This window comes from Camellia sinensis, unplaced genomic scaffold, assembly GCF_055761805.1.
Source record: "Camellia sinensis isolate YWXY unplaced genomic scaffold, ASM5576180v1 Unanchor1, whole genome shotgun sequence".
NCBI lineage: Eukaryota > Viridiplantae > Streptophyta > Magnoliopsida > Ericales > Theaceae > Camellia > Camellia sinensis.
The window spans coordinates 7468561-7488052 of NW_028128987.1; the positions used below are offsets into that span (position 1 = coordinate 7468561).

Below are 19492 nucleotides of genomic sequence, written 5' to 3' on the forward strand. Positions count from 1 at the left end.
GAGCAGACTTGACAGTGTAGAAAGAAATCAATTAATGACAAGGTTTTGGCCATGGCACTTTTAAACATTGGGTTGTATGACTAAATTGGTGAACTATGCAGGTTTTTTGTAGTGAAAAGAGAGGATAGATGGGCTATTTGATGATTTTTTCCCTTAGTATGATCATGTTTGGCCACATGTTAACAACTAGTTAAAGAATATGATTCAGGTTTAATATTTCTTGAAGAGGATCAAGACCCAATTTACTCTTAGATTCTTGTGGATCAACTTCCAATTTATTGAGAGATTAGTGCATTTTTTTTTTTACTAATCATAAATCTTAATGAACACATCAAAATATTTTGTGGAATTTTACGTACGATTTTAAAGAAATCTTGAGTAAATTCACATTACACATTAAAATACCCATGAAAAACAAAAATGAACCTTTAATTTATGACATTTGAGTAATGTTAGGCATCATGAAAGTATCATCATGAAAAGTTTCATGGAGATTCTCCACCCTTGAATTACATATTTGATAAAACACTATACACTAATCAAATGATGAAAAATCTTCATCAATCATTTCATGATATTTTTTTTATGATCCCTAGTATTATTCATTAATAAAAAAAAGGATTAACGATTTTGCATAATATTTTGAGACTATCTGATAGATTTTTATACAGAAGGGACACAAAGTATCTCAAGCATCTTTAGAGCAGTTCTATGGGCCAAAAAACAACATGCCCCCTCTAGTATCATAAACAAACCATTGATTCGTTTGTTGGTATGCTCCAATTGTAGTCCCACCATCGTACGAAATCATCACCAAACAAAATAATTCACCCTTAACCAAACCAATCTTATCCATCACCAAAAAAGTGTTAGTGTTTAGTCTACTGCCCATTCCCAAATGGAGAACCCCACTCTTCCACTCCACCAACCCCACTAGCTAGTGGAAGGGGTTGGTGGCAACCAATAAGCTCCTCCCTCAATTGTGTATAAATTGAGGTGAGGAGGAGGGGTTGGATATAAACAAGATAAGAGATTGCAGTGTGTGTGTAATCTGAGAGAAGATTGTGAGAAGTGAGAGTGTTATAGTGTGTAAGTGAGGTGTGAGTGTGTAAACTCCCTCCGGGAAAATTCTATAGTGGATAGCTCTCCGTAGACGTAAGCAATTGCCGAACCACATAAATATTCTTGTGTTATTGTGTGTGATTGATTTCTGGTGTCTCACAGTCCCAACAAGTGGTATCAAAGCCAAATCAGTTGTGTTTCGAAAAAACGGAGTGCATTTTTTTGAAACTGGAGAAATCGAGTTGCTCGAAATCAGCTTTTGAGCATACCAGGAGCAAGGTCTCGTCAAGAGGAGTCCATAACTGCAAAGAACAGCTCCAGAAACCTTGCCACGCTCCCACACGCGCCACCCAAAGAAGGCGCGTGAATCCCAGTTGCACCACGCGCCTCTATGTGCCGATTGAACAAACGGCGCATCCTCCCACTCTCTCTACGCGCCTCATGCGCATCTGAAGGAAAAAGACGAGCCGCGTGGCAGCCACGTCACGCCACCTCAGCACACGTCATCACCACGCGTTAGGTGCGTCATCGCTCACGTGGCAAACACGTCAGCCTGAGTTGACCGTTGATTGAGCCGCTAAGCCGAGCCATTGAGCCGAGCTGCGTCTCGTTGACCAAGCTGCTGAGCCGTTAACCGCGCCGAACTGGAGAAATCATTCGGTGCTTCTCAGTCGCACTAGGTTCTGCAGATCAGAACCGTCCAAACTATTTTGGCTCGATCTCAGTCAATTTCTGACTATCCAATAGTGCTGTCAAACTATTTGGAATATTCTGGATACATCTGTGCAGTCGATTTTGCAAATCAGATTTTAAAAATTTGCATTTTTTTTTGGACAATCCGAAGTGTTTTTCCAGCTAATTTGACTAGTCTGGACTCAACAGCGAAGCTTGTTTTTCAGACAGAGATTGTTTTCTGTATAGACAAGTGTTGATGGAGGAATCAACGTCGACGCCGGGATCTATGTTCAAGTTGACTCTTTCCAATTATGCAATTTGGAAGTCACGGATGGAAGACACCCTGTATTATAAAGACTTGTTTGACCCTATTTTTATAAAAAAGGGTTAAACCAGAAGTAGTGAAGGATGATGACTGGATAAAGATGAACCGAAAGACTATCGGTTATATCAGACAATGGATAGACCACGGTGTGTACCATCATGTCGCCGAGGAGACATATGCCTATGCTCTATGGACAATGTTAGACGACATGTACCGGTCAAAGACCGTTCGGAACAAAGCCTTGGTGATGAAAAGACTTGTCAATTTGAAATTGAAGAATGGTGTGTCTATCGCCGAGCACACTAGTGAATTCAAAAGTCTGGTGAATCAGCTTGCAATCGTCAAGATGCGCTTAGACGATGAAATGCAAGCCGTTCTACTGCTTAGTTCTTTACCGGATAGCTGGGAGACGTTGGTGGTTTCTCTCAGCAACACTGTACCAGAAGGGAAGCTGACCATGAGCATGGTCACAGACGCCATGTACAATGAACAAACAAGGCAGAAAGACTTAGGTGGAGATCAATCCCATGCCCTCGTCACAGAAAATAAAGGTAGAGGCAGAGACAGAGGAAGAAGCAAAAGCAGAGGACACAACAGAGGACGCAGTAGAGGAAGATTTCAAGAAAGAAGGAAATCCAAAGAAGGTACGAGCCGGCCGAAGTTCAAGTGTTACCATTGTGGCCAAGAAGGTCACATAAAGAAATATTGCTATGCCTTGAAGGGAGAACAAAAACAAGGCAATAGACAGCCAAAGACTAAATATGGGAACACTGCAGTTATTGTCTCAAAGGATATTGCATTATTCTCTGTTGAAGAAGAAGAATGCCTCCATATGTCAGACAACGACACCGAGTGAGTGATAGATACAACAGCTTCTTACCACGCCACACCCTGGAAGGAGTTCTTCAGTACGTACCAAGCTGGAGATTTTGGTATAGTGAAGATGGGCAACTCCAGTTTTTCGAAGATTCTGAGAATCGGTGATGTTCGCATCCAAACCAAAGTTGGGTGCACAATGGTGTTGAAAGATGTCAGGTATGTTCCCGATTTACGCCTGAATCTTATCTCAGGGATAGCCTTAGATTGACAAGGCTATGAGAACTACTTTGGCAAAGGCATGTGGAAGTTGAAAAAGGGATCTCTGGTGGTAACCAGAGGACAGACAAGTGGCACGTTGTACAAGACTCATGTGGAGGTGCATTCAATAGCCTCAACGCAGCAGAAGATGAGGCATCACCAAATTTGTGGCATAAAAGGCTGGGTCACATAAGTGAGAAAGGGTTGCAAATTCTGGCAAAGAAGTCACTTATTCCCATTGGCAAAGATGCGAAATTGAACCCTTGTGACAACTGCTTGTTTGGAAAGCAACATAGAGTCATTTTTCACTCATCATCCAAAAGACAATCAGAGTTATTGAGCAGAGTATACTCTGATGTATGCGGTCCCATAGAAGTGGAATCTTTAGGCGGCAGAAAATACTTCCTGACATTTATTGATGACACATCACAGAAGGTATGGGTTTATGTCCTAAGAACCAAAGCTGAGGTGTTCCAGCATTTTCAAACATTTCATGCTATGGTAGAAAGGGAGACTGGAAAGAAGATGAAATGTCTCCAAACAGACAATGGATGTGAGTACACGTCAAAGGAGTTTGAAACCTACTGTCCTACTCGCAGCATCTGACATGAGAAGACTATTCTTGGTACCCCACAACACATTGGTGTAGCCGAAAGAATGAACCGGACCATTGTGGAGAAGGTTAGATGTATGCTCAAAATGGCAAAGCTACCAAAGCCATTTTGGGGCGAAGTAGTTCATGTTGCATGCTATTTGATCAACAGATCGCCATCAATTCCACTGAATTTTGACATTCCAGAGAAAGTATGGTCTGGAAGGGAGATTTCTTACTCTCACTTGAGAGTGTTTGGGTGCAAAGCAGTATGGTCTGGAAGGGAGATTTCTTACTCTCACTTGAGAGTGTTTGGGTGCAAAGCATTTGCACATGTATCCAAGGAGCACAAGCAGAAGCTGGATGATAAAGCTACTCCTGCATCTTTATTGGCTATGGAAATGAAGAATTTGGATACAGATTATAGGATCCGAAAAACAAAAAGGTCATTCGAAGCCGAGATGTGGTATTTCAAGAAGGCCAGACCTTTGAAGACTTTGGGCAACCAGCCAAACCCAAAGTTAATGATGTTTTAGAAATTGTTTCCAATCCTACACCATCACAGCATGCCACTGATGAAGAAGAGCTACCGCAACATGCAGCTAATGATGTAGAGTTATAGGATGGATTTCCAGAAAAAGAAGATCCAGAAGAAGAGGGTGTGGAGCAAGAGGAGCCACAACCCCCTCCACCAGAGACTGTTAGTCCACAGTTGCGAAGATCAACAAGAGAGTCTAAGCTGTCGTCAAAATACCCTGCTTCTGATTATATTTTGTTTACTGATGAGGGGGAGCCAGAAAGTTTTCAAGAAGCTTAGAATCATAAGGAGAAGAGTAGCTGACATCAAGCTATGCAAGAAGAGATGCAGTCTTTGCAAAAGAATCAGACTTATGATTTCGTAAAACTTCCCCAGGGTCGAACACCATTGCAGAACAAATGGGTGTTCAAGTTGAAAAAAATGGCAGTGGAAAGCTACTTAAGTATAAAGCTTGATTGGTTGTCAAAGGTTTCGGGCAAAAGAAAGGTATTGATTTTGATGAAATCTTCTCGCTAGTTGTGAAAATGACATCCATTCGAGTAGTTTTGGGACTAGCGGCCAGTTTGAATTTGGAACTTGAACAGATGGATGTGAAGACGGCATTTTTCCATGGTGATCTGAAGGAAGAAATTTACATGGAGCAGCCAGAAGGTTTTTAAGTAAAAGGGAAAGAAAACTTAGTCTGCAGATTGAAGAAAAGTCTTTACCACCTCAAACAAGCGCCTAGACAGTGGTACGAGAAGTTTGACTCATTCATGGTGGGTCATGAGTACAAGAGAACTGCTGCAGACCAGTGTGTCTATGTCAGGAAATTTCCCGATGGAAACTTCATCATACTTCTGCTCTATGTTGATGACATGCTGATTGTTGGACAGGATACCACAGCAATCAGATCATTGAAGAAGGAGTTATCACAGTCCTTTGACATGAAGGACCTAGGCCCTGCACAGCAAATGTTGGGCATGCAAATTGTGTGTGACAGGAAAGCCAAGAAGTTGTGGCTATCACAGGAGAAGTACGTTGAACGCGTGATTACGAAGTTCAACATGAAAAATGCTAAGCTAGTCAGTACTCTGTTGGCTAATCATTTCAAGCTGAGCAAGAGTTCTTATCCCTCCTCTATTAAAGAAAGAGAAGAGATGGAGGCAATTCCCTACTCATCCGCTGTAGGGAGTTTGATGTATGCAATGGTGTCTACCCGACCAGATATTGCTCATGCTGTTGGAGTAGTAAGCAGATTTCTTTCTAATCCAGGAAAAGAGCATTGGGAAGCAGTCAAGTGGATTCTGAGGTACCTCAAGGGTACGAAAAAAATGTTTTTGTGCTTTAGAGATGCTAAACCAGTCTTGGAAGGCTATACAGATTTCGATATGGCAGGAGATCTTGATGGTAAAAAATCTACATCAGGATTTTTGTTCACTTTCGTAGGGGAAGCTGTGTCTTGGCAGTCCAAGTTGCAGAAGTGTGTTTCTTTATCCACAACCGAGGCAAAATATATTGCCGCAGCGGAAGCGGGGAAAGAGATGTTATGGTTGCAGCGGTTTCTCCAAGAGTTGGGATTAAAGCAAGAAAAGTTCATGGTACATTGTGATAGCCAAAGTGCCATCGACCTGAGCAAGAATTCGATGTACCATTCTCGCACAAAGCACATTGATATTCAGTATCATTGGATATGCGAAGTGATGGAAAAGTAGTTATTGGAACTGATCGAGATCCATACAGATAAGAATCTAGCTGACATACTTACAAAGGTGATCTCGAGAAACAAACTCGAAATCTGCAGAGACATTGCCAGGATGGACTTCAAGTGAGAAGTCAGTTCTCTATATGGGCATGGAGGGGGAGAATTGTTAGTGTTCAGTCCACTGCCCATTCCCAAATGGAGAACCCCACTCTTCCACTCCACCAAGCCCACTAGCTGGTGGAAGGGGTTGGTGGCACCCAATAAGCTCCTCTTTCAATTGTGTATAAATTGAGGTGAGGAGTAGGGGTTGGATATAGACAAGATAAGAGATTGCAGTGTGTGTGTAATCTAAGAGAAGATTGTAAGAAGTGAGAGTGCTATAGTGTGCAAGTGAGGTGTGAGTGTGTAAACTCCCTCCGGGAAAATTCTATAGTGGATAGCTCTCCGTGGACGTAGGCAATTGCTGAACCACGTAAATATTCTTGTGTTATTGTGTGTGATTGATTTTTGGTGTCTCACAGTCCTAACAAAAAGACCTTGAGGACCAACCACAAGATCACTATTTCTTAAATGGAATGTGATGGTAGGAAGGTTCTTAAACCCTTTCCCTTTCTTTCTCCCATAGCAAAGGTCTAACCCTCTCATTCCACCATACTTCTTCAAATTCCTCAAACTTTAAAAGTAATTTTCCAATCCCTTTCTCAAGATAGCATAGGCAGGGCTAACAATCCGCGAAAATGGAGTACCAGTGTCTATGATACACCCTCTGCTACTATCCATTCTTAATGTAAACACACTCTCCGTGATCTTAAGCTTTTTTTTGTCTATGCTAATACCATCAAGTTTCAAAATGTAACATTTTCAATGTTGGTAGCATTGCAATGTTGTGACATGTAAATTTGACCGCCAGATTATATTTGCACTGAGTTTAGATACGTTGTAGGCCACTGGCGAGTAAACTTGTTGACTATTGGAAGGCAGTATGAGAATTTACCGTTACTTTAAGAGTCGATTTGGTTGATAAATGAATGTCACCCCCATCCTAGGCCCATTACTCCCGCTATTTGATTTGAGTTGTCACCATATGTCGCTTTGCTATTAATTCCACAACTAAAGACAAAGCGTTGGACTGTCTCAGATTGTCTCGTGCTCGAACTGAAAATGAAAGTTTCCCTGGCTAAAATGCCAATTGAGGAGGTATCATCCATTTAACTTATATTGTAGGAACACGCGCTTCCAATGCACTGGTTTGGTAAGCAATACTTGGATTTGTTGCATGGGACAAAAAGATAGGATTGAGAGTGGGTGTTAGCGAAAAGGGGATTTCTTTGAGTGAAGCAGCGACCGTTTGGACCTCTACAGCCCTCGCAGTGGATCCATATGATATCACTGCCAATGTCCATGTTCAAGAAGTATGAGGTGTATGACAGCTTTTCTATGAAAGTGTGAATTCCAATTTTCATAATGTACGAGAAATATAATTGAACATGAACTTGTGGATGAATTATTTTTGAATTAGCGATGGAGTAGTGTAAAAGCCTTTGATTATCTCTGTGTAAGTGAGGTTGTGTAAATGTATAGGTGAAAATGGGGAGTCTCTGTGCGAAGCCTGAGTGTCAAGCTATTTGCTTTGCTAATTGCACCACCCATTAGCAATAGGCTTGGCATGAGGTAGAGAGAAAGCAATGCCAATGTCTTGGCCATAGCTTGTAGTTTCAATAATTGAACTTGATTGTATAAAAAGTAAATTTTGAGGTTGGATTAGAGTGTAGTGTCAAATTTGATGTAGTCAATGTCATGTATATATTATTTATTTATTTTTGTAAGGGTTTAATTCTTTTGTTCTAATCTTGATTGCATATCTTGGATATAATCAAGAAAATTTTGTTACCAATTAGAAGAATGTTGAATACATGTTTATTAATTGCACCACCCTTGAAGACTCTTCTGCAGATGCTCAAAATTTATGATCCTCAAAAACAGAGTAAGCCCTGAATCAAAATACAAAGATACACTGGAGGGGTTGGTTTTTTTTTTTTTTTTTTCCCTAAAACATCAAACAGAATTTAATGCATTTGGTGGGTTTCCAAGCATAATCTTAAAATAAATTCTAGGTTAGTTCGGATTTAAAGCAAGAGATTTTGTGACATCTGACAATTCTAAGCTAGCTCTTGCTTTGATAGCTACCAAGAAATCCCTGACAATTGGATTAGTTATATGAGATTAAAAAACACACCATTTCACTCATATAATGAACTATGTTGAAGTGAATTTAAAAATTGAGTTTTAATTTTGGTACAATTTTACTTTCTATATACTTGTGGGAGCTGAATATTTGGCAATGCCGGGAAGAACGTACTCTGCAGAACACACTATTTGGCATTACCCGGCACGCTCAGGAGGCCGAATACAATAGATAGGCCGGATAAGCGTAAATCTATGGAGCCGAATATGAGAGAGGACAATAAGTAACGAGTAGGCCCTGGCCCCGAGGCCCAGTAAATGAGTATAAATACAGGAACTACAGAGAAGGGTAAGGATCTCTCCTTGTTTAACTTAGAATACAAGTAACCTAGAGCTTGAGACTGACTTGTTCATCGGAGTGCTAATTCCGACACCCACGTCGGAGTGTTTATTTCCTTTCAGGTGACTATCTGAGGAACCCAAGCGTCTCCCAAGATCCGAAGGGTATTTCCAAAACCATATCCCCACAATTGGTGTCGTCTGTGGGAATACTCGAATACATCCATAGAAGGCGTAACCGAAGATCCTCCAGTAGCCATTGATGAGATTACACAGAAAGATGACCTTACTCCAGCAAATATACTCGGAAAGGAAACCATTGCTGCAAGACGCGCTTTGAACTTCGACTCACCAACAACTTCAACGCAAGAGACAATGCAAACAATTATGGAACAAACAAAGCAGAATGAACAGAGGCTGGAGAATATGATCGCTGAAAATGAACGTCTCCGTCAAGATTTGGCCCTGGAAGTAGCAAAATCCAGAGAAGCCGCGTGCCAAGATCTCGAATGACCTCCAAGGGCAGGTGAACAATGACCTCGAGCCTGACCAAGGGACACCGATAGTGACTCCGACTCATTATCCACGGAGCCCGACCAGAAGGGACGATCTGAAACCTCCAGCTCCTCCGAAAAAAGTCTACGAACAAGGAATAACCGCAGGAGAAACAGTTCGGATGAAGAAGATCAGCACGATCCCTTTGTCTGACGGATTGCAAGGGCAATTCTGCCCAAGAAGTACAAAGCTCCGTCATTTGCCCTCTACGATGGAAAATCAAACCCCACCGATCACATCCATCACTATAAGCAAGCCATGACATTGCATGCAGACAACGAGGCCCTCATGTGCCGAATATTCCCCAGCAGCTTGGGACCTCTAGCAGTCAGGTGGTATTACAAACTGGAGCCGGCTTCGGTCAAAAGCTTCCATCAATTACAGAAGTCCTTCAGGGCCAGATTCATCACCAACGAGGTCCAGCCAAAACAAGCAGACTCTCTCTGGGCGATGCAAATGCAACCTGAAGAAACACTGAGAGCGTATTCGGCACGCTATTGGGAATGATTTAATCTTATTGAAGACGCTTGCAACGACTCCATGGCCATCACCGCCTTCAAAATGGGATTGCAACCAGACAGTGCCCTCCGCAGTTCCTTGACCAGAAGACCTCCCAAAACGGTCTGGGGGTTGATGAAGAAAGTTGAAGAATACTGCAAGGTAGAGGACGATGCCTTGCGGGTTAAAGCCGGACGCGTATCTAGTAAAACGACACCCCCAAAAATTGCTTAGCCAATAAGTTCCATACCACCTCAAAGCCCAGAACCACGGCAGCGGGGTAAACGAGATAAAAGACGGGATTCTCGCCGATCGAACGATCAGTTCTCTCACCGAACGGATAAACTACTACAAGTCAACAGCAGGGGCACGAGACGTACTGACAAAAAATATACAGAACTCAATGCGGTAATGTCCAAAATCCAACATCTCCCGTTCTTCAAATGGCCGTCGAAAATGGTAGGCCCTCCTGACACACGAAGGCGGGATAAGCGCTGCGAGTATCACAAAGATCATGGCCACGAAACTGAAAGTTGCTACGCATTAAAGGATCACCTGGAGGAACTGGTGCAAGATGGCCGGCTTCAACAGTACGTAAGAAAAGGCAACCCAACCAAGGCACTAGCCTTAAGACAAGATTCACCTCCACTTGGCGTGATCCATATGATATACAGCTTGCCAGCACCTCTAACCGTGCACACAAATCAATCGCATCCAATCCCCCGAGAGCAACATACTCCAACCAAACGGCCCAAAAAAGCTCCGAGTATTGCCTTCAACGATTCTGATCTTGTCGGCATGACAATCTCCCACATTGATCTGTTGATCATCAGATTACGCGTAAACCAGTTTACCGTCGAACGCATTCTCGTAGATCCAGGGAGTACGTCGGAGGTTATGTATTATGAGACCCTCATCAAACTCGGCTTCAATAAGTCAGATCTGTCTTCGGCGCCTTATTCGTTATTCGGCTTCAACACGAATCTAGAGTACCTGTTGGGGAAGATCACATTACCTGTTCAATTAGGCTCCAAAACAGTCAAGGTTGAATTCTTGGTCGTAAAGCTTCCTTCGCCGTATAATGTCATCATGGGGCGAACCTGGTTGCATATCATGCAGGCCGTGCCGAGCACCTATCATCAGCTTATGCGCTTCCCAACAGCCCGTGGCGTTGAAGAGATCCGTGGCTGCCGGCAGTCAGCATGAACAGTTTTATGAAAGTTCTATCACTGACCCGACTTGTGGGCTTTGATACTTGTATTTAGCTGACTTCTGCAATGAAAAGTCTCATCTTTTTCCATCGCGTAATTCATTTCCCATTGGTGTCAATAAGTCTCCAGATTCGGAGCGCCTTCATGGATATCACGATTGGCTCAAATAAGCCTCTGGATTCGGAGCGCCCTTCGGTGCATGACACCTTAGGGCCGATTATGTGATACCCCTGTTCCATAATATGCTAATTGGTCCTTAATTTGAGTATGATTATGTGTTTACCATGATTTTATGTGCCATCATGTGAAAATATATGTGATTTTGAATTTCTATCTGTTCACCATAGGAATATCTGTTTGACTATTTGCTTTGGAAATTAAATTGAAGGCCTTATCGGCCACAGAACCCGAAATTGATTACGCCATTGTGATTGGCATAATTTTTAGAGCCTACGGTGAAATTTAATTGAAAATTGATTCGGGTCGGATTAAATTGATTAAATTAGTGAATTAGTGCTCTATTCTTTGATATTATAATAATATTACAAGAGATGGGCTTTTGATATGAGCACTACTCAATCAATTACTTCCTTTTGCTTCACTTGGCTGATATATACTCTAAGGAGAGGAGAGGGTCGGCTATTAGAGAGAGAGAAGGGAGAAAAATCTGTGTTTGACCTTGTAGGCTTGGAAATTTGAAGTCCAACTCTAAATTGGACCATAGATTGAAGGAATTGGGCTTCTAGGTAAGCCATTGACTCTTAAATTCATGAATTGAACTTGTAATCATGTAAGCTCAAGGTTTAATTGTGATCAAGGGCATGATTTAAATTGGTTTTGATAAGATATGGTCATGCATGCATAGAATTGCCTTTTAAATTGCCATAAGTTGCATAATCTAGCATGTATCATGTCAATTAAGCAAGATTGAAGTTTGATCATGCATGCAAGCTTGGTTTTGTTGAGCTTTATGAGAATAGGCACTATTTACATCTTTTGAAATGGAATTGGAGCTGAAAGATTGCATGCATGTTTGATTAATGAACTTATATGAGATTTGAAAGCTTGAACCATGAGGTTACAAGAATGTTGATTTGTTTTGAAGAAATGTGACCATGATTTTGAGTAATTGGCCTCCTAATACTTGTATACTCATGGTATGTAATATGTTTGCATGTTTGGGAACCAAGATTTTGAGTTTGGAACCTTTGGAGGTCGTTTGGAGCTCAACAACACAATCTTGAATTTTCAGAATTTTAGTGTCCGCTCAAGTGGGGAAACCGCCGCTCGAGCGTAAATTTCATGCTCCTAACACTTTTTGCAGAGTTGGATGTTCGCTCGAGCGGGATATTTCACGCTCAAGCGGGGAGCTTTTGTAGACAGGCCTTCCACTTGAGCGACCTAACTCACGCTTAAGCGTAATTTTGAGGTAACCAGTACTTTTGCAGGTCTCTTGGGTCCGCTCGAGCGGGATATTTCACGCTCGAGTGGGGACCCTGTTTTCTGAAATTTTGTTCATACGTTCTGTGTTTCATTTTCCGTTCTCTTTCACTTGTAAACACTCTTAGGCATATGTTAAGCATTGTAAATGAGTTAATGAGATAAGAATAAAGCCTAAAGAGGAGTATGTGAATTAAGGAATGGGTTGAACTGTTAATGACCCTTTTGTGTTCATGAAATGTGTAGGGTCAAGCTCCAGGGCGAATCCACAAGCCGATCACTGTGAGTAATATCGATATTTGAAAGCTTAACAATGTCTAACTATTTATTCCCTTATAAGCTTTACGAATTGTTAATTGGGATTGTGGACAAAAGTTTGACATGAACGAGTGAATGGACCGAAGGTCGTTTCGATATAAATAAATGGACCTAAGGTCGTTTTGATAGAAATAAATGGACCTAAGGTCGTTTTGACATGAATGAGTGGGCCGAAGGCCGTTTTGACGCGAATGTATGGGCCGAAGGCCGTTTTGACGTAAACGAATGGACCGAAGGTCGTTTTGACGTAAATGAATGGACCGAAGGTCGTTTTGACAAAAATGAATGAACCGGAGGTCATTTTGACGTATATGAATGGACCTAAGGTCGTTTTGACACGAATGAATGGGCCGAAGGCCATTTTGACAGAAATGAATGGGCCGAAGGCCGTTTCGACATAAATGAATGGGCCGAAGGCCGTTTTGACATGAATAAAAACCTGAATGGGCCAAAGGCCAGAATGTTTGGAACTACAACCACTTGATTTGAATTTTGTATAGTTATATATCTGTTAAATAGGAGTATGAATTGGGCCCAAGGCCGTTTGGAACATATTATTCTACATTGTCATGTAACTTTTGTATTTGATTTGATATTATTCACTAGGCTATCGCTCACGCTCATTCATGTGTTTGTAGGTGAGCCAAGAGAAGTCCAAACCCAGCCCCAGTGAAGTATGCCAGGAACAACATGAGTTTTGGAGAGTTAGCCTTGCGTCTCACGCATGAGACCCATCCTTGCCATTTTGTTATGTATTTATACTTTGTATTGTTGGCAAGGACTTTGTGTCTATCTGCATATAGTTTTGTTATGGGTTGACTCAGCTTGGATGATTCTGTCTGTAAAGGATTTTATTATACTGTATTTTGTTGTGGGTTATTAACGTATATGCGTATGGTTTGTTTTAAAGTGCATATAAGCACGGCTCTATGGACAAAGTTTTTAATTATTGCTTCCATTTGGCCCCTTTGCTCTGATGATTTATGTCTGTTTTGGTTTGAGGCCATAGATAATCTCAGGATTACTGGCCGGTTATGTCCTTAACCCATAGGGGCAGGTTCGGGTCATGACAGATTAAGTCTCCGGATTCAGAGCCCCCTTCGGTGCAGAACACATTGGGGCCGATTAAGTCTTCGGATTCGGAGCGCCCTTCGTGGATATCATGATTGGCTCAAATAAGTCTCCGGATTCGGAGCCCCCTTCGGTGCAGAACACGTTGGGGCCGATTAAGTCTCCAAATTCGGAGCGCCTTTCGTGGATATCACGATTGGCTCAAATAAGCCTCCAGATTCGGAGCCCCCTTCGGTGCATAACACCTTAGGGCCGATTAAGTCTCTGGATTCGGAGCCCCCTTCGGTGCACAACACGTTGGGGCCGATTAAGTCTCCGGATTCGGAGCCCCTTCTGCAAATCATATCCCCATTCGTCTCCTAAAGCTCGCACGCACAGGCTGATTCATTACGTCGGTCGGCCAAGTACCCAAGCTGAGCCGAATCAGACTATAATTGAACGCAATGTCATTCGTCAACTTAGCGAATTGGGCACATCTTATGGACCCCTTATTACATACAAAAATTATTGCACAAACTACAAGTCCGCATGAACGAAACAAAATATGCCAATATGCGAAATGAGGTGCCTAATTAAATATATAAAAACGCCCAGAATAAGGCGCAAACGTTCGAAATGAAACATTTTATTTGATTAAAACAACAATTACATAAACGCAACCTGCAGTTGAACATTACAATATCCATTTTCAACCTCAAAAGCGAAAAGAGGGAAAAGATGCGTTGGTAAAGCGGGAGCGCCAAATCAACGCCCGTCGCCCGGAAGTCCTCCACGGCTTGCAATGCCTTGAGCCAACTGTGCCCAAGCCCATGACTTGTACATTGCCAAACTTCCCCTGATACCATTGACAATGTCAAGGCAAAGATCCAGGACAAAGAAAGATAAACTCAATGGTCGTTGTCTCTCCTTTCGGGGTGATCTACTTCGACGACTTGAAGACTCATGCCATCTTTTGGACGCCCTACCTCCCATACGGGTGGGTTCTCTGCTGCGGTCCATTGCAACACCAAGCTCGGCCGAAGTTCGAGTTTCTCTAACACACACCCCCACTTATCTCACCTCACATAACAAGTGATGAGGAATCAAACGTGTTTATTTGCGCGAGGTGCTCACTCCTTTTATTCTCAATATTGATAGCGATCTCGAGGCCCCAATCCCGAGGCGATTTCATTAACACTAAACTTCATGAGACGAACGTCGGTCGACATTCACCACTGCCTAGTTATCCAAACGGCTTTTTGAAGCACATGCACTGGCTGGGCAAGGACAGAATTATCAATCCAACCGGCTAAACATTCAGGCCCCGAGCCGGAACGAATTTGCTGCAGCCACTCCACTCACTGGTTTTCGGCTTCCTCAAGCTACAATGATCTAGTTATCTAGACGACGATCACAGATAAATGGCCTAGTTACAAATGGTCCAATTACAATGGCCTTATTCAAGACTAAACGGCTATCACATATGGGTCGACCTTGCCTATAAACCGGCGTATCACTGGACATTCAACAGATACTCGGGCCAATCAATGCTTATACATTCATTCAAACATATATGCAATAAAACGAAACACGTATATGCCGAATACGAACTGCAACGAAATATTTATAAATAGAACATTTTTATTCAATCAAACAATAAATTACATAGTTTTGAACGTGATCTGCGTTTCAACCTTACAATGAGTATGCTTATACGACGTCACCCGCATCCTCACTCTTCTCGACTTCAAAAGCAGAAAATGAAAAATGTTTACTCTGGTAGAGTGGCGATGCCGAATCAATGCCCGACGCTCGAAGAACTTCCACGGCCTGAGATGCCTTGATCCAACCGTGCCTAAATCCATGATTTTCACATCAGCAAACCTCTTCGGCAAGCTTCTCCTTGGTCTTTTTGATTCCAACTTTTCGGCCTTCATGAAAACCTTTTTCATAGGCCCTCCCCTTTGCAGACTCCATTGCGAACATACTCGTCGTCTCACGATCGGCGAGTGCAGTACTGATGAGCCGCTGGGTAACCCTTTCTTCCACGATTGGGTTTCCCTGCCCGGCGGGTTGTGCCTGAGCGGCCCTGGCCTTCCTTAACTCACGCTCAGCCGCCTCCGCGCGAGCTTCCAAACTTCGAATACGTTCCTCCCTCCTCTCCATTTCTCAGCGGGCAGCACGCAGCCGCATGCCAATTTCATAGGCAGTGTAAAGCCCCTTCATCGCCCCGTGAATGCCTTTACAAAATACTTCGTAGTCCTATCGACCTACCATTGACTGTTGAACCTCAGGAGGAAAAATTTGTCGAGCAAACTCGACCGCTACGTTTGGGTCTCGAACGATCGAGTCCGCCTCTGTCATGGGTTTATTCCCCACAAATACCACAAAGCTTAATGGGCACGGATTCGCGTTAGTTCTCCTTTCGACTCGGGGTTGCGGAGATCTGCCCTGTGACTGCTTGTCCCTCCTGGGTGACCTGTTTTGACGTCGAGGAGATTGACGCCTCTCTCGATCCCTAGAACTCCTACTTCCTATGCGTGAAGGTTCACCACCTCGATTCATATCTCCACTCAGCTCAGCTAGCGTCCTGGCTTCCCTTCTGCTGTTAAAGAAGAGTCTGTTCGACATTCACACGATGAATCTTCCTCCAAGAGCTGGAGTCAGTTGTTCACTAAGCTCATAAAAGTTGTACTTTTGTTCCTTTATCCTTTACGGAGGCAGCACCCTCGAGGCAATCCCATTAATTGTGAAAACCTTAATCATGTCCATGAGCCAACTATGGCAGGGGCAGATTCATCAATATATTCGGCTTATGCGCCCCAGCCGGCCCATGAATCGATTTTTCAGAACTCTTAAGTTCGTCTCTTCCGGCGCCCGAATGATCATGAACCGCCTGGGGCAAGAGCGAATTCATCAAACTATTCGGCATATGAATCCATGAGCCAACTACGGCAGGGGAAGATTTATTAATCTAATCGGCTTAAGGGCAGATTCATCAATATATTCGGCTTATGCGCCCCAGCCGGCCCATGAATCGATTTTTCAGAACTCTTAAGTTCGTCTCTTTCGGCGCCCGAATGATCATGAACTGCCTGGGGCAAGAGCGAATTCATCAAACTATTCGGCATATGAATCCATGAGCCAACTACGGCAGGGGAAGATTTATTAATCTAATCGGCTTAAGGGCAGATTCATCAAAATATTCGGCTTATGCGCCCCAGCTGGCCCATGGATCGATTCTTCAAAACTCTTAAGTTCGTCTCTTCCGACGCCCGAGTGATCATGAACCGCCTGGGGCAAGGGCGGATTCATCAAACTATTCGGCATATGAATGATAAGTCAATATTGCCAAGATATTCAATCTTAGAAAGCTCAACAGAATAATCATTTTATCTAAAGCAGTGAAAGGCAAAAATTCTTCACCAGCACAACATCACAAACTGCGCACAAATAGTAGTGAAATGACAAGGTAATTTTTATTAATAAATTGAGCGCAGATAATAACCAATTTATACATGAAAACTACTCGGAACCAACAAAAGTCCTTAAAACAAAAACATACATCAAAAGTGAAAGAATTTCATAAAATTCGAATGCCTCCCAGATCAATCCTCAGGATCGGACTCAAGTGGCTCAATGTCCACCTGCTCATATGGAATTAGCAAGGCCAATGTAACCCCAGCGGCATCAAGGGCCTTGAGCCACCCATGTTTGAATCCCCAATTCTCAAACTTGGGGACTTCATTTACGTATTCCTCGAAGGTGGTGCCTTTTTCCTGCTTCAAATGCGGTAGAAGCCTCAGATACGGCTTTTTCCTTAGCCGCCTTCAACTCTGCTAACTCAGTCTCCACCTTGTTAAGCGCCTCTTTGGCTAGCCTAAGCGATTCCTCACTCACGTTCATTCTATCTTCGGCATCAGAACGGAGCCGATCGGCAGACCGAGCCCTTTCTAATTCGGCTTCGGCTCGCGTAGTCTCCATTACGGCTCATAACCTCAAACTCGGCCCTGCTCTTTTGACCGTCCACTTCTGACTGCAAACGGTCAATCCTCTCAAGGGCATTATGTAAGCGGCGGGACAAGTCGGTGATCCTGTCGACCGTCTGCAAAACGAGTTGGGATCGTCAGATACCATAGGCAAGCAAAATCAAAACAAGTTAAGGTCACCTACCAAAAGGGCCGACTGCGCAGATAGGGCTATGGCCACCAAATTCGGCACGGCATGAAACGATGCCATATCAACCGGTAGGGAGACTGAAGCCGCCAAGCTCAACGCTACCACTGGGTCAGTAATGATGGATGCGTCAGAGGAAATCGGCGTGTCTCTGATCTTCGGCTGAACAATGAAAGGAACAACCACGTCCGAACTTTCTAAGTGAGGCCTTTTGTCAGTAGGACTATCTTCTGAACCGACATCTCCCTCGGCGTTATGCTTCTTGCCCCGCTCTTCCGGAATCAACCGTTCTTCATTGACCGGTTGTTCAACCTCTTTCGCTGTTTCGACTGCAACAATCTGAACCGGCTCATAAATAACGGATTTAAAAGACTCAATCAAGATAGGTTCAGAACGGACGGCCTAGGCATTTTTCCTAGCGGCCATTCGCTCGGCATTTTTCTTTCGAGCCATCTGCGTGAGGTTTTTCCCAGCCATACTTTCAAAAAAATCACCGAGTAGATCTCCCAAACTTGCAAAAATATCTCCAGAAGAAAACTCCGCCCGACCCGAAATGAACGGTGAGGCAGGCTGATTAAGTCCGGCTACCTCAAATGTCGAGTTTAGGTCCTTGTCGACCTCTTCGGCCTCCTCAGCGAACTCTCTGGCTGGTTCGGCGACTACCTCTACCACCGGCACCACATCTTGCCCCAAATCAGAAGCTTCAAGACCAACTTGCCTAAGGCTCTTGAAGCTAGGGAAGATAAGAGCCGCAAGGTGTTTATCGCCGGTTGGAATTGGAATGTTGTTCGCGGCCAAAAAAGTAGTATAAGTAGGCTCATATCGAAAAAGTATGTGGGCCGCTCTCCCTTGCTTCTGTATGTTTGGATGGCCGAAGTACCCGAGTGCAGTCGCAATCTGCGCAAGGACTGCGTCGTCAGTAGAAGTCAGAATCTTCTTCAATTTACTGCCTACAAAGACAAAGGGTTAGACTTGGAGAGAAGGCCGAGTACAAGAAAAGTTCAATAAACGCAAGGAGATACACGACCACCTGGTTCACCCTTCCGTCTGGGAATAAGGTCTAGGCGATCCTCGCCTTCGCCAAATTCCCAATTCCCTCGGACATTGACCATCACGTCATCCACTCGCTTGCCAGAGCTGGCAAGCATGGATACCAAATGATGGTCAGTTTCCTTGGCCCTAAGAAAGTACCGCTCGAGCCGACCAGAAGATTTGTCTAAAGCATAGCAGTGCCAAATAGCCGGAATGCCAAGATCGATCCTGAGGCACCGGTTCAACTCTACGATCCCCATTACGATTTGAAAAAAATTCACATTGGGCTGAGAAGGAATCAGACCCCAATGGCGAAGGACGGCCCTAAGGAATGGATGTAGAGGAAAACGGACTCCGCCCTCCGCAATGGATAGGAGAGGCAAGACGATTGTGTTGCGATCCTCTCTCTCCATATCCAAAGTATTGTCCGTTACTAGAGATAGATGAACATCATCAGGAATAGAAAAATGTCGTCGGAATCCCGAGATACGACCTTTGGAAAGGAGGTCTTTCAGGTGCTTAGCCATTTTAGCAAAGATCCGAGGGTATACCAAAGCTAAAATAAGCACAGAAAATAGGATCGCAAAGAAAGAAAGAAAACTTACGACAGGTGAAGAAGACGAGGATAGACGGACAAAAGTTGTAGAGAAAAGCGTCAGAAGAATGATACCGTCCGGGAATCCAGGAGGCCCAAGTATTCGAGAAAAGTATGCATTCAAAAGGACTGAAGTTTCAA

General features: G+C 43.4%; 1 protein-coding gene across 1 annotated transcript; it reads left to right on the forward strand.

Annotated features, from left to right (window-relative positions):
• Positions 1 to 9985: 9985 nt before the first annotated feature.
• Positions 9986 to 10735, forward strand: LOC114321163 (uncharacterized). Its single transcript, XM_028268305.2, has one exon. It carries the CDS (start codon positions 9986 to 9988, stop codon positions 10733 to 10735), a length of 750 nt encoding a protein of 249 aa, XP_028124106.2.
• The last annotated feature ends 8757 nt before the right edge of the window (positions 10736 to 19492 follow it).

Bases quoted from the DNA above. Each gene is read 5' to 3' on its own strand.
- LOC114321163 (XM_028268305.2), top strand. From the start codon at position 9,986: ATGGTAGGCCCTCCTGACACACGAAGGCGGGATAAGCGCTGCGAGTAT.